Source organism: Zerene cesonia, unplaced genomic scaffold (assembly GCF_012273895.1).
Source record: "Zerene cesonia ecotype Mississippi unplaced genomic scaffold, Zerene_cesonia_1.1 Zces_u004, whole genome shotgun sequence".
Taxonomy (NCBI): Eukaryota; Metazoa; Arthropoda; class Insecta; order Lepidoptera; family Pieridae; genus Zerene; species Zerene cesonia.
Genome location: NW_024045134.1, coordinates 1,537,058 through 1,553,930, shown reverse-complemented (window position 1 = coordinate 1,553,930; position 16,873 = coordinate 1,537,058). Strand labels below are relative to the sequence as shown.

General features: G+C 34.7%; 1 protein-coding gene across 2 annotated transcripts in view; it reads left to right on the top strand.

The window, feature by feature from the left end:
- Positions 1-16,444, top strand: part of LOC119838651 (unconventional myosin IC) — a 37,253-nt gene extending 20,809 nt beyond the window's left edge. For both annotated transcript variants that reach the window (XM_038364706.1, XM_038364705.1), the window contains exons 2-20: positions 1,237-1,393; positions 1,843-1,958; positions 4,901-4,971; positions 5,518-5,909; positions 6,486-6,695; positions 7,130-7,392; positions 8,066-8,235; positions 8,408-8,562; positions 9,080-9,220; positions 9,607-9,748; positions 10,206-10,323; positions 10,758-10,871; positions 11,214-11,455; positions 12,000-12,269; positions 13,202-13,329; positions 13,702-13,920; positions 14,149-14,249; positions 14,509-14,611; positions 15,037-16,444. In XM_038364706.1, coding sequence (XP_038220634.1) covers positions 1,268-1,393; positions 1,843-1,958; positions 4,901-4,971; positions 5,518-5,909; positions 6,486-6,695; positions 7,130-7,392; positions 8,066-8,235; positions 8,408-8,562; positions 9,080-9,220; positions 9,607-9,748; positions 10,206-10,323; positions 10,758-10,871; positions 11,214-11,455; positions 12,000-12,269; positions 13,202-13,329; positions 13,702-13,920; positions 14,149-14,249; positions 14,509-14,611; positions 15,037-15,054 — 3,099 coding nt within the window. In that variant the 5' untranslated portion in view covers positions 1,237-1,267 and the 3' untranslated portion in view covers positions 15,055-16,444. The remainder of the gene's footprint in view (positions 1-1,236; positions 1,394-1,842; positions 1,959-4,900; positions 4,972-5,517; positions 5,910-6,485; positions 6,696-7,129; positions 7,393-8,065; positions 8,236-8,407; positions 8,563-9,079; positions 9,221-9,606; positions 9,749-10,205; positions 10,324-10,757; positions 10,872-11,213; positions 11,456-11,999; positions 12,270-13,201; positions 13,330-13,701; positions 13,921-14,148; positions 14,250-14,508; positions 14,612-15,036) is intronic.
- The last annotated feature ends 429 nt before the right edge of the window (positions 16,445-16,873 follow it).

Genomic DNA, 16,873 nt, shown 5'->3' with positions numbered 1-16,873 from the left:
TGATCAAATTTTTTCTATTCTTTCAAAAATTTCTAATTTATAAAGCATTTCAATGCTATAAAACTAAAAATTACATTTTATGTTATTTATATTAAAAAAACAGTACTATAATATATATGTTTTCAAATTACGGTTATTTATTCAACTATATAGTGTGATTTAAATACTATTTCAAAGCGTGCCTATTTGTAAATATTCATAAAACGGACCATTGTTGTCATCATTAATCTAAATTCGTAAGTATTATTAAGAGGACACACAATGTTTATATAATATGAATGACTTAAATGTTTTTACATACCAGCTTTTGGAAAAATTAAAAAAATTATTTCACTATTAGAAGCCTATATATTTACTGACGACGATGAGCGACGCCGGGGAGAACCGCTAGTAATTAATACACGTGGTTTAATTTAAATTTTGTAGAGGTTTCATTATCAATATAACTGCCGACAAATGATAATATATTTCATACTAAATAAATAAATACCTAAGTTTAAAATAAATAATGTCAATTGATAGTATAAATAAAGTTAAAAATAATAACACTATTTTTATCTCGTGTGGTTCGTTAAGGTCAAGTGGTTAATGGCCGATCAGGGCAAAATATATAATATATAGATATATAACTATATAGATATATATAACCTTTTCACGCGGGTTCGCACGCGTTAATTCGTAGTAGTTTAATATATGTTATTTTACATATAAACCTTCCTCTTGAATCATTTTATCTATTAAAACCCCATCAAAATCCGTTGCGTAGTTTTAAAGATGTATGCATCAAAGGAACATAGGCACAGAGAAATCAACTTTGTTTTATACTATGTAGTGATAAACATACATTCACGATGCTTAAAAAGTTTTTTTTAATAATATAATCTGACATAAAGTAACTTTAGCGTTATGTTTTACTTCTTAAAAAAAATCATGTGTAACGTGATGTTAAAATAAATCTCATTATAGCATTAGAAATGCGGGATTCTTTTAATTTGTAACTTTTTGGACATTTTTTTTTTTCTAGATCTAAAGGCTTTGCATTCGATATTTAAAATAAGGATACGTTTTAAACATGGAATAATGATTATTGCACCTACTTATGCATTCCGTCACGGCGAAAGGTTTTATATCATTTACCAACTTCTCACATATTTTCTCAAATGAAAAGGTGTCAGCCCTATGTTAACATTTTAGAAGATATTTTTTACATTTCTCATTATTTATGCTTATTTCCAGGCTCCAACGGCCAGTATCAGTGCAAGGCGTGATGGAGCACGCGTTGCAGCATCGCGAGAGGGTGGGGGTACAGGACTTCGTGCTGCTAGAGGACTACCGGTCGGAAGCCGCGTTCATAGACAACTTGAGGAAGCGGTTCAATGAGAATATTATCTATGTGAGTGAGCATAGACAATTTGTTGATTTTTAATTAGGATCCATCGATTATATGGACAGTGATTTGGCTACATTGAAAGTGTTTAATTTTTAGTTTCAAAATGATGTCAAATGAAAATTATGAACTGTTTGCTAATTATTACATCAATAAATAATAATTAAATACATAAATAAAATACTTAATTATAAAAATTTCATTATGAATAGTCCTGAATTCTGAATTTTAAATGAATGAATGAAATGAATTCCTATAGGAAGAGTCGCAATACCCAATAAAAATAAATTAGGTATAAATAATTAAAATATAAACACATTTCACATTTGAAGAATCTAGGTATTACTATTGTCCAAATTATTATAACTGCCCCAAAACATAACCTTAAAAACATTGAAGACGAAAAGAGAATGTGCTCCTTTTTTGAAGTCGGCTAAAAATACCAATCATTGCAGACTTACATCGGCAACGTGCTTATATCAGTGAACCCGTACAAGCCTCTCCCGATCTACACAGAAGAGAAGACGAAGCTATACTACAAGAAAGCGTTTTTCGAAGCGCCGCCACACGTGTGAGTTTCTTTTTTATTGTTTTTTTTTTTTATTTTGCTCTATACTGATGTCTAAACTATGAAGGTCGGTTATGTGTCGACTTATTTTCTTCGTGAACCTTATTACACTATGATTGTTGATTACGAAAAACAAATAAAAATCTCGATTTTCAGGAATATTAGTTTCTTCAAGTATTGAATTCGAACCTTACAAATATACATATACACGTATGGACGCGTTTCGATACCTTTGTGTTTTGAGAACGCACTTAATTCCGGCTATTGATTTAATATTGAAGTTATTTTGAAAATAATACTACAGAGTTTCTTGCCGGCTTTCTGTAGAAACTGCTTTCCGAACATGTAGTAATTGTTAAAACTGTGTTATGACGATCCAAAAGTGTTTCTATAAGACGTCTAATTGAGTAAATAACTGTTTGAAAAATAATAACCGCTTTCAATAACGTCGAATTGCGATACAAATCCTACTATCCTGCTATCCTACTAATATTATAAATGCGAAAGTTTGTAAGGATGTCTGTGTGTTTGTTGCTCTTTCACGCAAAAACTACTGAACCGATTGCAATGAAATTTGGTACGTAGACAGCTGGACAACTCGAATAACATATGGGCAACTTTTTTTTTAGATAATCTAACGGGATACGGACTTACGCTGGTGAAACCGCGGGGCGCAGCTAGTGGTTTATAACACTATGTTGGCTTCATCCTTGAGCTAAACAATAACAAGCTATCACAGATCGATAGATAGGGCGTATCACTGATAGCGATACCTGTGATTAGTTTGGTATTTACCCAACTGTGTATGAATTGGGAGGGGTATGGTTTTTGAGTATAAAATGTTTGTTTAAATTATGTATATGTACAACTATCACACTCTTAATTGGCTCGATTTTATCTTCAGAATCGTTGTTAGTTTCGTCTTAATTGTGTGATAGCGCGATGGCGATAAATGTTTCAAAATAAAAAAAAATAAACATAAATCTTTTAACGTTTTTTCGCGCCATTTTGACAATGTCTTCTAAACACTTTTTAACTTTAGTTCCTTCTTACATTATACATATACTTAAAGCTAAAGTTTCGAAGATAGTCACCAGTTAGTCCAAAAATATAAATTATAGTAATTAAAGTCGCTTTTAGAGACATGATTTGAATGTAGCAGGAAGTTTGTTGATGTAATTCTGTACCATTCAACTTAAAATATGTTAATATTCATTAATTAATTAAAAAAACATACGATTATCATATAAAAGATAACACAATTAAATCAAAATAGATCTGATTAAACTCTCAACTATTATTTGTGATTATGATAGAACAGATTTTTTATTAACATTTCTATGAATACCTGATAGATTATAATAAATACAATTCGATAATACTGTATCCATGCGATAATGTGGATTGCTTTACTGCATAGTATATATACAATAGCAATTTTTAGCCGCCAATATTAATACTAGGGATCACAATCAATAACTAGCATTTTTTAACCGACTTCATAAGAAAAGAAAAGGATTCCATGCGACTGTATTTTTTTACTGTTTGAATCGATTATATTATAGACGTGATCCTCTTTAAATTTGATATAGTTTTGACAAATTGAAAGCCGTTTTTTGTATTTTTTTTCTATTATTTAGGATTTTTCGCACAGCGACAATGTCACCCGAATTCATATCAAACAACAATTTATAAACAGTATGACTAATAATGCAGACCTTTATTTATTTCTATAAGCAAGTTTCATCCGGATTTCATCAGACTGTTTTTTCTAACAATCGGGAAGCGCTCGACCACTTTTTATATGAATACTAGCTGACCCGGCAAACGCTGTTCTGCCGTACTCTTATCATTTAGGGGTATGAAAAATAGATTTTGGCCGATTCTCATAGATACCGGATAAGCACAAAAAATTTCATCAAAATCGGTCAAACCGTTTCGGAGGAGTATGGCAACGAAAACTCTATTAAATATTCATCCACCTTTACAAAACTTTGCGTTTATGACATAAGTGGGATTAAGCAGTGACCCAAATTATAAATATTTAGTTAATTAATTAATTATAAGCCTAACATTGACCCCTGCCTTGGCCTAACGTTAATCGGGCGAGGCCAGCGAAATGGCGAGGTTTATAACCAAAACTTATGCATTATGCTAACTAACTGTCGCTATGTACTTTATTTTTCCCCACTAATATTATAAATGCAAAAGTAACTCTGTCTATATTTTCACGCCTAAACCATTGAATCGATTTCGATGAAATTTGATATCAAGTCATACACAAAAATCTCATAATCGTTGTACTCAAAAGTTAAAGACAAAGAAACACACAGAGATATTTTGAGAAACGTTTAGGCCTCTCCCTCCCCCTTGGTGAGAGCTTGGAACTGTTGAACAGAATTGTAATAATAAGTCATCTTATATATATTAAGATGAAATATTATTAAGATATCATCTTTATACATTTAAGATTATTTCCTTCAAAACTAGAAGGTTAAGATACAGATTATTTCCTTTTTCTCTTCCTTTATCCATAACTAGCTTTCCGCCCGCAGTTTTGCCCGCGTAGTCGAAAGAAAGATAGATCCGGGGCTTTCCACGCATCTTCTTTCCCGTGTGATTTCCGGGATGGAAACTTTTATGACCGTCTCCTGGTTCTAAGCTACCTCTGCACAAATTTTCAGCCAAATCGGTTAAGCCATTCTTGAGTGTAACTAATACCACTTTTATATATATATATTACTAGCTGCCGGCAAACCCTGTTCTGCCTTACTCTTATCATTTAGGGGTATGAAAAACAGATGTTGGCCGATTCTCATAGATACCGGATAAGACAAAAAATTTCATCAAAATCGGTCAAGCCGTTTCGGAGGAGTATGGCAACAAAAACTGCGACACGAGAATTTTATATATTAGATATTGATATCAAAACATTTCATTAACAGATTCGCCATCGCTGACAACGCGTACCGATCTCTCGTTTACGAGCATCGTGAACAATGTATTTTGATCTCAGGTAACCATTAAACACTAAATAACTAATATATTTACCATAAAATCTATTTTCTGAATACTTAACATGCAGCACTGAACAATTGAGAGACTTCTCGTTTTGTTCATAAAAGAACTCCAATGGTTGTATAAATGTTTCATCCAGTGGCGTAGCTAGGGAGACAAGGGCCCTGGTGCATAGGGAAAGAATCGGGCCCTCCTCCCCTCTTTCCGCCTTCCTCCCCTCTTTCAAAGCTGGGGTTAGAGGGCCTCCTGAGCTCCGGGGCCCTGGTGCACTGCACCACCTGGCCCTATGATAGTTACGCCACTGGTTTCATCTGTTATTATTTTAACATAATTTTTAACAAACTGTTTTAACTTAGATATAAAAATAATAAAGAACTTGAAAAAAAATCATAATATTCCAAACCATTTTAGTTAGTAAAGTCGACCAAATTAAGCAAACAAAGTATTATGTGTATTAATAAGTTCCTATCTTTTCGCATTCACGGTTCTAAAAATAAAAACGACAATGAATCCTTGCTCATACTCCATCTTAATGATCCCTTAGGAGAATCTGGGTCCGGCAAAACGGAAGCGTCAAAGAAAGTTCTAGAATATATAGCGGCAAGGACCAATCACTTGCAAAGCGTGGAAACAGTCAAGGACAAACTGCTGCAAAGCAATCCTCTCCTAGAAGCTTTTGGCAATGCCAAGACACATAGAAATGACAATTCAAGTCGTTTCGGAAAGTATATGGACATTCAGTTCAATTATGAAGGTGCTCCAGAAGGAGGTCATATATTGAACTATCTCCTGGAGAAGTCCAGGGTCGTGAGCCAGATGTCTGGAGAGAGAAACTTCCATATTTTCTATCAGTTGCTCGCTGGTGCTGGTCCGGAGTTGTTGCAGCAATTGAGGCTTCAAGGAAGACCTGAGATGTACAAATATACTACGGATATCGTAAGTAAATGTTTTTTATCTAATTTATAAGCTTTTGATGCATGTTATTCCATGCGATATTATATATAACACTTTAAGCTCACATACACATACTACGGTAAAATAAATTTGGAAGTCTGTCCAGTAGTAGTCCTGAGATTAGTGCATTCAATCCAACGAACAAACTCTTAAGTTTTATACTACTAGTATATACTTTGTAGTTTGCAGTTATTTAATTTAACGATATCCTGAAATTCACTATCCTTAACAGAGGTTTAAAGCTTCATCCTATCCTACTAATATTATAAATGCGAAAGTTTGTAAGGATGTATGTGTGAGTATGTTGCTCTTTCACGCAAAAACTACTGAACCGAATGCGTTGATATTTGGTACGTAGACCGGACTTACGCGGACTTACGCGGGTGAAACCGCGGGACGCAGCTAGTTAAGTATACTAATGTCTTGACAAAATTATTTACACTCTTTAACAATCAAGGTCAAATATTTAGGTCAATTAGAGTAATATTGTAGGCTATATATACGCAAAATAATACGACCTTACCTTATTTGCCTATAAATTAATTAAAATGATTTTAGGTACCAGGTAGTCAAAAACTAAATGATGCAGAACAGTTCAGAACAGTACTAGAAGCAATGAAGGTCATTGAAATATCTGAAGACGAGCAGAAGGAAATCTTCGAGATTGTGGCCAGCGTGTTGCATCTCGGCAATGTGAAGTTCGTGCAGAATGAGAAGGGATATGCTGAAATTCTGAACCATGACGCCAATAGCGGGAATGTTGCTAGTGTGAGTTCTTTACATTTGTATGAGTTTTTAAATGAATAGGCTGCGGAGACAGGGTTATAAATTTTAACTCCCTGTTACACTTAAGTGTACTGTTTTCAGAATCAATAGTGTAACTTAACATTTAATCGTCAGTAAATTTATAATTTCCACCCTAGTGTTCATAACATATTTGAATTGGGATTGAACAACTGTCAACCTGTTTGTTGTACCAAGACCAAATCCTGTTGATAACAACAGATATTGAAACTTTTAAGTACCTTACATTTTATGAACTTACATAAAGTCATATTTATGAATAGACCCACCTTGGAATGGTTCGAAAAAATGTTCATTTCATTATTTTCAATATTTTCGACCATTATTTGCATCATTTATTACAATTTCTCTAATTATCTATTAAATATCTATTTCTAAACCGTCTTGTACTTCTCTAGCTCCTCAAAGTAGACCAAGCGAAGCTTCGCGAAGCTCTCACGAGTAGAACAATAGACGCTCGTGGTGATGTGGTCAATACTCCTTTAGACCTGGAACAGGCGCAATATGCGAGAGATGCTCTAGCCAAGGCCATATATGAGAAGCATTTTAGCTGGCTGGTCTCCAGACTGAATTCTTCCTTGGCCCCTAAAGATAAGGAACCTAATTCCTCCGTTATGGGTATACTGGATATCTATGGATTCGAAATATTCCCGAAGAATAGGTGAGCATAATTATTACGATATTGAATTAAATCATTTTACATATCTGTTATACAATTAATTTTAAAACAGCGCATAAATCTCCGCATGTCTCCAACATCGTTTAGAATTATAACTTCAACTTAATTAGAATGCTCGAATTTAGCTACACTATAAATACAATAAAATTAACGAAATTATTATAAATGAAAAAGCTTATAGCCGGTTGCAACGGTTGCTAATAGTTTCCTTTTATACATACGTAAATTCTAGCTTATGTCTTAGTTTAAATAACAATAATCATTATTTTTATTATTGGGTAAACTGAACGATATGATAATCTAATATTTATTGTGGTAGTCGAGCACGCTTCGGCACGAATAGGGCCAGCTCGCACCGGGGAAGTACCACACCCCCACAGAAAACCGGCGTGAAATAGTGGCATGCCACTGTGTTTCGTACGGTGAGTGGGGAAGCCGGAGGCCCGTTTCCTTTTCCTCACCCAGTCCATTCCTTCTTTCCAGTCTTTAATCCTTTCCTTTTCCCTTATCCCATAAAAGCGGGCAGCACATTCGTAAAGGCACTACCTTTGCGAATGTTCATGGGCGGTGGTGATCGCTTACCATCAGGCGAACCACAAGCTCAGTTGCCCGCTATGACATAAAAAAATAAAAAACAAATATATATTTCTCACAGTTTCGAACAGTTTTGCATCAACTTCTGCAACGAGAAGTTGCAGCAGCTGTTCATCCAGCTGACTCTGAAGCAGGAGCAAGAAGAGTATCTCCGCGAGGGTATCGAGTGGGAGCCTGTGGAGTACTTTAACAATATCGTTATCTGTGATCTTATTGAAGCCAGGCATCAGGGTTGGTGTTCATTTCCTTATTTTTTTGGGCTTTTAACATGCGATGAATTCTTGTATGATATTGTACCACTAGGCTTGGAAAAAAATTTGGTAGAAAATTGAGAATAATGCTTTTAAGATTATAGTTTTTATTATACATTGTACATACTATTTAATGGTTCTTATATCTTCAGGAATAATTTCAATTTTGGATGACGAGTGTCTACGTCCAGGAGATGCGACTGATCTCAGTTTCTTGGAGAAACTGAGCCAGAAACTAGATGGCCATGCGCATTACAAGTCACACCGGAAGGTCGACGTTAAGACTCAGAAACTCATGGGGAGAGATGTAAGAAGCGTTTGATTAAGTACACATAAAAGTGAAGTCCCTTGTCCCCTAGTGGGGTATGGGGCAGATGATGTACATCCGTTTCACTGATCGATTTTCTTTAGGGACAAGTAGGTGATCAGCCTTCTGTGTCCTGCCAGACCGAGACTTTTTTTTTTGTTCGTCCCCACCGGGAATTGAACCCATTACCCCTCGGTTCTACGCTCACGCGTTAACCACTGAACCAAGGAGACGGTCAAGTACACATAAAACATATCAATTAATACGTAATATGACTGCAAATTTTATATTTCATAATAATTTAATATTCAAACTCTCTTTCTTAAAATATAAAACATTTCTTAACATGAATATAAAACATTACATGTTTATATTGTAAATTAAATAACTGATTATTATTATTGGGGTTGCGCAAGGTTCCGTCTTTGGACCAGGAATACGACGTAAAATTATTTTGCTTTACAATTAAGTTGAATCATCTTATATTATATAACACATATATTAAAACTCTATTCAGGAATTCTGTCTCGTCCACTACGCGGGTGAAGTTACATACAACGTGAACACGTTCTTGGAGAAAAACAACGATCTGCTGTTCCGAGACTTGCAGGGACTCATGGCGACGTGCGGGAACGCCACTCTTGGCTCTTGCTTTAAGGTACAATTTTTAGGTTTTTGATGTGAAACATCTATAGCCGCACGTAAAACCGATTTCTGGCGTGACGACGCATGCCGTGGCGACGCGTCGCCACGCTATACGATTAAGTAGTCACGATTTGAAATAAATTCGTAAATTTTTGTATTTAATGGCAATAAATGTTTATTCAATAAATAGTCATCGTTATCTGGAAAAAAATCGCATTATTTAATTTTATCATTATGACATAATTAGTTCCTATCACAATATGTTCTTTTCTGCATATTACTTTTACAAAATAATGTCGTTATTTCACATCTGCCAGGCGTCCCGTGACGGTTCACTTTTTTTTTTTTATTATATTATGTCAAAAAAAGAAATAATCTAACGCGTATCCCATTATCTAGGCCCTAAACCTGTCCAGTAAGAAACGTCCCGAGACCGCGATCACACAGTTCAAGATCTCTCTCAACGAACTCATCAAGATCCTCAGCAGCAAGGAGCCCTCCTACATCAGGTGTATCAAGCCTAATGACTTCAAAATGCCCAGTAAGTTGGAGTTATCATTATAATGTATACATCTTTCCTATGAAATTTATGGTCACATTATAATCCTCATGAATTATATGTTTTTTTTTTTTATTTCTACGTGACTCTGCTATGAGGGATTGCTCAACCCAAAAACGAAAGCGTTACTCAATTGGACTGTATTATTTTATTTTTATTCCGAGCATTTTCAACAGATAGCAAATTGACACCATTTTAGAATTTGAAGTAGTATCCCCACCGGGAACGGCTTAAAAAACCTATGTCCTACATAGACTATATATTATGTCGGAAACCTTTAAATAGTAGGAAAAGAAGAATAAATTAATGGTTGTGATTTTCTCCATCAGAATCTTTAGTAAATATTAAGAGACTGTAAATAAAAGTACTCATGAAAAAACATATTTTTTTGTTTATTCTCCATGCACATAAAATTGGTAAATTTAATTAAAAATTCCAGTGCAATTCGACGATAAACTCGTGTCCCACCAAGTGAAGTACCTCGGCCTGATGGAGAACCTGCGCGTGCGCCGCGCCGGCTTCGCGTACAGACGGACTTACGAAGCCTTCCTTGAACGGTAAATTGACTCTTATTGCTATAATAATAGCTTCATATTTGAAGTGTCTTTTTTTGGACGTATGTTGAGTTACTTAACTTTTATTTCAATAGCACAACAAAAACAAAAACAAAAAGCAAAGCTGTTTTTAGAGTTTATGTTTATATAATACTAGGCGGTTCGCCCCTGCTTCGTGTACATATATAGCCTATGTTACTTTGGAATATACAGTTTCCTAATGATGATTTTTTTTTTAATCGTTCCAGTATACCCATACAAACATCTATACAAAAATACAAATGTTTTCTCTTTGTAATGTTAGTTTGGACATTACATTTTATCTGAAAAAAAAGCGGGTAAATGTCATTACTTTTTTTTTCATTTTACTTCTATGACAGACGATACAAAAATTATAGATTATTTTATTTATGTTTAATTACACGTTATAATTTCAGATACAAATGTCTAAGCAAAGAAACTTGGCCGAACTACCGCGGTCCAGCGCGTGATGGTGTGCAGAAGTTGGTAGAAGCACTTCAATACCAAAGCGAAGATTATAGGATGGGCAAGTAAGTATAACCAGAGTTGGAAAAAAAGGGTATCAGAGTGGGAAGTTCTAGAAAAAAATATTCTCCGCTTATTATCCACATCACCCACTGCTTGAAACGGTGAAGAAAAACATCGTGAGGAAATCGGCATATCGAAAAAATCTAAAGTTCAAGGACATGTGACATCTGCCAACCCGCAATTGACCAACGTCATAGATAATATGGCCTGAATTCATATAATAGCTTATAAAATAGTAAAAGACATACTCTAAATCCGACTAAACCTCATAATTAAATAATTTAGAACAAATATGACGTGTAGTAGAGTATACTGCAAATTAAATAACTCCATAATTTCCACAGCACAAAAATCTTCATCCGTTTCCCGAAAACTCTATTCGAAACGGAAGACGCTTTCCAAATAAAGAAGAACGACATCGCGACAATCATACAAAGCCGCTGGCGAGGATACTGGCAGAGGAAGCAGTACCTCAAGATGAGGGAATCTGCCATCATCATACAGAAGTGGGTCAGGCGGTATCTGGCGCAGAGGCTCAGGGAGAGAAGAAGGAAAGCTGCTGACGTCATCAGGGCTTTCATTAAAGGTAATTTTATTAAAACTGTATTATCCGAGTTCTCCGGAAACTGGTGGTGGAAGCAGTATATTGGGATGAGGGAATCATTATATAGGTTGAATCAGGAGGTATCTGGTCGAAAGGCTGAAAGAGAGAAGAAAGAAGGGTGCCGTTATCGGAATTTTAATTAAAGTAGATTTATCAGCAAATCTTTTAACTAGAGCTAGTAAATCCAGTTCTGGGAGAAAAGATTTTTTTGTCCTAGCGGGCAACTGAGCTGGTGGTTTGCCTGATGGTGAGATACCAATGCCCATGAACTGGCGTATTCGTTGCCCGCTTTTAAGGGGTACAAGGAACGGATTGACGACTGAAAAGAAGAAATGATCGGGGAAATTGTTAGGTAATGGAAACGGACCTACGAAACTAATTTAATCAACAAGAGGATTACTAAAAACCGCATTTCTCTTGGAATTTATTGACATTTCCGATGACTTTAAACGCCACTTTAAAACCAAAAAGAACTGCCAGCTAAATCCACGCAGCGGACCACGCACCAACAACTATCCAATCGCAGGCTTCATCACCCGCAACGGGCCCGAGACGCCGGAGAACCGGCGCTTCCTCGGCATCGCGAAGGTGCACTGGCTCAAGCGGCTCGCGCAGCAGCTGCCGCGCAGGCTGCTGGACGACGCGTGGCCCGCCTGCCCCGCCACGTGCGCCGACGCGTCGCGCCAGCTGCGCCGCCTGCACCGCGCGCACCTCGCGCGCCGCTACCGCCTCGCGCTCAGCGCGCCCGACAAGAGGCAGTTCGAGCTCAAAGTGCTCGCCGAGAAGATGTTCAAGGGTTAGTGGGGTTGCTAATCGCTAAGTTACTAGTTTAGTGTCACAGGGCAGATCGAGCTGGAAATGCTGGCTAAGACGATGTTTAAGGATGAGTGGAGTTAAGGAACTGATTACCATTTTAGTGTCACAGGGCAAATCGGGCTGGGAACGATAAGAAAATGTTGAAGCGTGAGTGGGATATGGGACTGATCACAATTGTTTTTAGCTTCAATGACAAAGGGAAGTTCGTGCTGGGAATATTGCCTAAGATGTTTTAGGGTGAGTAAGGTTATGGGACTGATAACCAGTTTAGTGTCAATGGGTAAATCGGGCTGGAAATGCTTGCTCAGAAGATATTTAAGGATGAGTGGGATTATGGGATTGAAGTTTTTGCTTCAGTACTAAATGGCAGTTAAAAATGAATATAGTTTATAAAAAAGTTTGATGGGATTTTAGGGATTTTAGGTAGTGGGATTGATCTCGTAATTTCTTGGATACATCACGGAAAATACGTAGGTATATTAGGCGGAATTTCGAGTAATGGGATTGATCCAATAATGTCTTGGCTACATAAACATGTCACGGCTAGCTGAGCTAACTAAAATTAAATAAACCAAGAATGCATAACTGCTGGACTTATGGGCGGCCTTGCATCACATGTATGTGTAGCTGTATAATTTAATAGATTATTGTTGTCTTTAAATTCATTGTTATCTTTATTTAAATATTGTAGAAATTATTCGTCGTATATAACCCAATAATCCAATATTATACATATTTCAAGTAATTTCAAAACTGCATTAAAAATTACTAGATGACTTCGCTATCTTTCCTTAAACCAATCTTACTATACTACAATGAGCCTTATTTTCAATGCAATAAGATTAATTACCGTATCACAGCAACATTAACATCACACGAACTTATCAAGCTAAAATGGACCGTATTCTGCAGGAAATAAGAACAGTTATCCGAGCAGTGTGGGGGAGCGCTTCGTGGAGGACCGGCTGTCACCGGAGCACCGCGTGCTGCGGGACACCTTCATGGCGTCGCCCTCCTGGCCCACTGGCGAACAGCTCATTGTGAGTCCCACACTTACTTTGTTTCCCTACTTCTAATAAAAAACTTGATGGTTCTTTAGCAATTTTTGTACTAGACTAGACTAGGTAGACATGATTTTTAAAGAGCAGCTATAGAGTCTTTTTGCTCGCTCTTATCTGTAAAAACTATTGCTACCAAATTTCATCTAAATAGGTAAAGTGATTAAGGAGATGTAAAGTGATTATTTATTTATAAGTTAGATAACTAGACTATCAGACTTAATGCGACGGATTTCATTTACAAATTTAGTTTTAAGTTGTCTTTACATAACTTAATAACACTTTATGTACAAAAAGCTTATAAAAATTAAATCCTTACTGTATTTTCACTTATTTTTATTAACAAAATTCTAGTACTCCTGCGAAGCGGTCAAGTACGATCGTCGCGGATATAAGCCTCGTGAACGGGCTTTGCTCGCGTCTGACAAAGCGTTGTACGTGCTAGATGCGTCCGGTCGGAAGACATACAAACTGAAACATCGCTTACCGTTGGATAAATTGAGGGTAGTTGTCACCAACGAAACGGACGGACTCATTTTGATTAAGATACCGCAAGAGCTAAAGAAGGATAAGGTAAGCGTTTAGTGAAAATGAAATTGAAATAAATTACCTACTTGTAGTTTTCAATCGATTTAAAAAAAGGAAGTTCTCAATTCCATTGTTTTTTTATGTCACATTTTACTGACATTTTATAAATTCATCTTAATAACGTTACTTGATGATTTATAATCAATCAAATACCAAATACCACTTACTACCTGAATAATACTATTTATTTATATAGTTATGTACAAATTTCAGGGAGACCTAATTATTTCCGTGTCGCACGTGATCGAAGCATTGACGATCGTCACAGACTATACGAAGAAACCGGAAATCATTGAAATCGTTGACACTAGGACGTGAGTGTTGCCTATTCATCTTTTAAATCACTATTTATTTATTTATTTATTGACTAATATATGGTTTATAATAAAAAAAAAAACAGAAAAAGTTGGAACCATCAAAAATACATAAAGCAAGTTAATAAAACATAATAAATAAAACTTTATACATATAATAAATAATAAATAAAAAATTAATATAATAAATAATAAATAAAACTTAATATTACACAATATTCCAATAGCTTTGTTTTAATTTGTTTTTCATCCATTCCAGCATAGCCCATAACCTGGTGAACGGCAAGCAAGGCGGCACCATCGAGGTGACGCACGGCCCGCAGCCCGCCATACAGCGCGCCAAGAGCGGGAACTTGCTTGTCGTGAGTTTGCCATACATGAAAATATATAAAATTAATTAATTAAATAGTTTAGACTATAAGTGCCAATGATAATTGTTGTTACCTTTATAATTAATTTTTACTTATAAATAATTTACTAGCATTCCGCCCGCGGCTTTATGCGTATATATTATAATTTGATTACTCTATATTATTAAAAAAGAATCGCTAAATGCGTTGCGTAAAATTCAAGAACGGCTCTTGTTAATGCTGTGTTAAAAAAAAAATGGTTTTAGTTAATGCACAATTTCTTAAGAAGGAAAAACGATTATTATGAATAAATAAACACAAACAAAGATGAATATATAAAAAGTAACGACTGCTTATTTCTTTGCTATTTTAGAAAAATAAATAAAAATAAAGTAGAAGATAGCACAAATGCATATTAATATTTTTTTTTTTTGCAGGTGGCTGCCACTCCTTAAACCAGTATTTAAAAATCAGTGAGATAATATGACCACATCGAAACATATTTTATTGCTATTACCATTTTTTATTGTTATTAACTGTAATTTATTCCTAGTCTTAAGAAGAAATCTTATCAAGCGGCATTATTTTACATTGTATTACATACTTTTAGCAAAATAAAAGAAATACTTAAATAATATAATAATAAAGAAATCATGACAAGAAATACAAATTTAACGACCTTCCATTTGTAATAAAATAGTATCAGATAAGCTAAAGCTTTATATATGACGTTATTTAATTTAAAATTAAAATGTTTTATTATCTCTAGTATGTACTTATAACTTGCGTAATTTTATATTATTTTTATACATGTAAGTACACGTTTTCGTACAAAGTACTTAGTTATAATGCCATAAGAATTTTCCACATGAGCGAAATGTGTCGATTTACTTATAAAGAAAAGAATCATGCAATAATAAATTTAAAAATTTTAATTTATTAGTTTGCAGTAACAGTAGGAGGCCACATTTTTATCGTTGACATTGTCAATTTGACAATTGACATAAATATTGGCGCCAAAATTTATTTTACGTTTAAAATTTAACCTCCATATCCTCCATAACATTCTTTATTTTTGTTGAAAAAATTTTGTAATTTTTACTGCGTAGTGCGTACCAATAATATGTACCTATTTAAGAACTAATTTGAGTTTTAATTAGAAAAAATATGTATGTTACCGTAAAATTATAAACACTGTTAAATTACAATCTTACGGCGGCATATTTAAACTATATAGCTTAATAACTATATAACTATATAGTGAAAACATGTACAAAGTTTTCATTGCAAGCCAAGCTACATTTAAGCGACTTGCATATTATGTAATCGTCTTTTATTACCTAGGTACTGATTTTTTTTTGTTAAATTTATAAAACATATTCAAAGAAAACCATATCTCACATTCTGTTAGTATAAGGTGAAGCCAAACACGAATATAAATATATTATGAAGTTTGGCATCAAAATAATGATACCATTACTTAAATGTTTTAACCGAAGTACGTATTTCTAGTATTTATATTAAATCAAATTGACATAAATATACATTGAGTGTTTGTGAGCAACTATCTATAAGTAGGTAGATATTAATTTTAAAAGTATATTTGACACATTTCCTTATGAATTTCTGCTGTAAGCTGAATCAAAGGTGCCTTTGAGAAATATAGAGTGTAGACTACCAAATTTGTACTGTTACGATACTAAAATCACTATTTACATGCAAATATATATTGAAAACTAGTTTCTTGTAGAATACGTGAAAAATTGGCCATAATATTATATAGGCGAATGCGTGCCTTATTGTAAATGATGGTAGTCATTTTTAATAAATAAATGTATTTGAAAATACTCGCCTGTGTATTTATTTACCCAGCCAATTAAATCATATTCATAATTTGTCAAGCATTCGTACTGTGAAATAATGCCATGGAAGATATCTCTGGTTCAATGAACCCATCACAATTGCTTAGTGTGTTTACGAGCTACGAGCCAATTCGGTTCAGTTCTTATCAACATAGGTAGAGCAATAACCCCTTTCAGTTAATAAGTCGTTTACATAATAACACAATGTTTTAATTCAACTGCACATTTTAAGAAATAAATATATTCAATATAACAAATGCAATGAACATTATTAAATGTTACGTGTTGAGAATACACAATAGTACGTCCCATTTTTAATCAAGTTCCTTACTTTCTGCTTTCTTGTGTTATGAGACCGAAATTGAATCGGTATTCGGTGCAATCGTTCGCAATCACAATCGCACCTCCCACA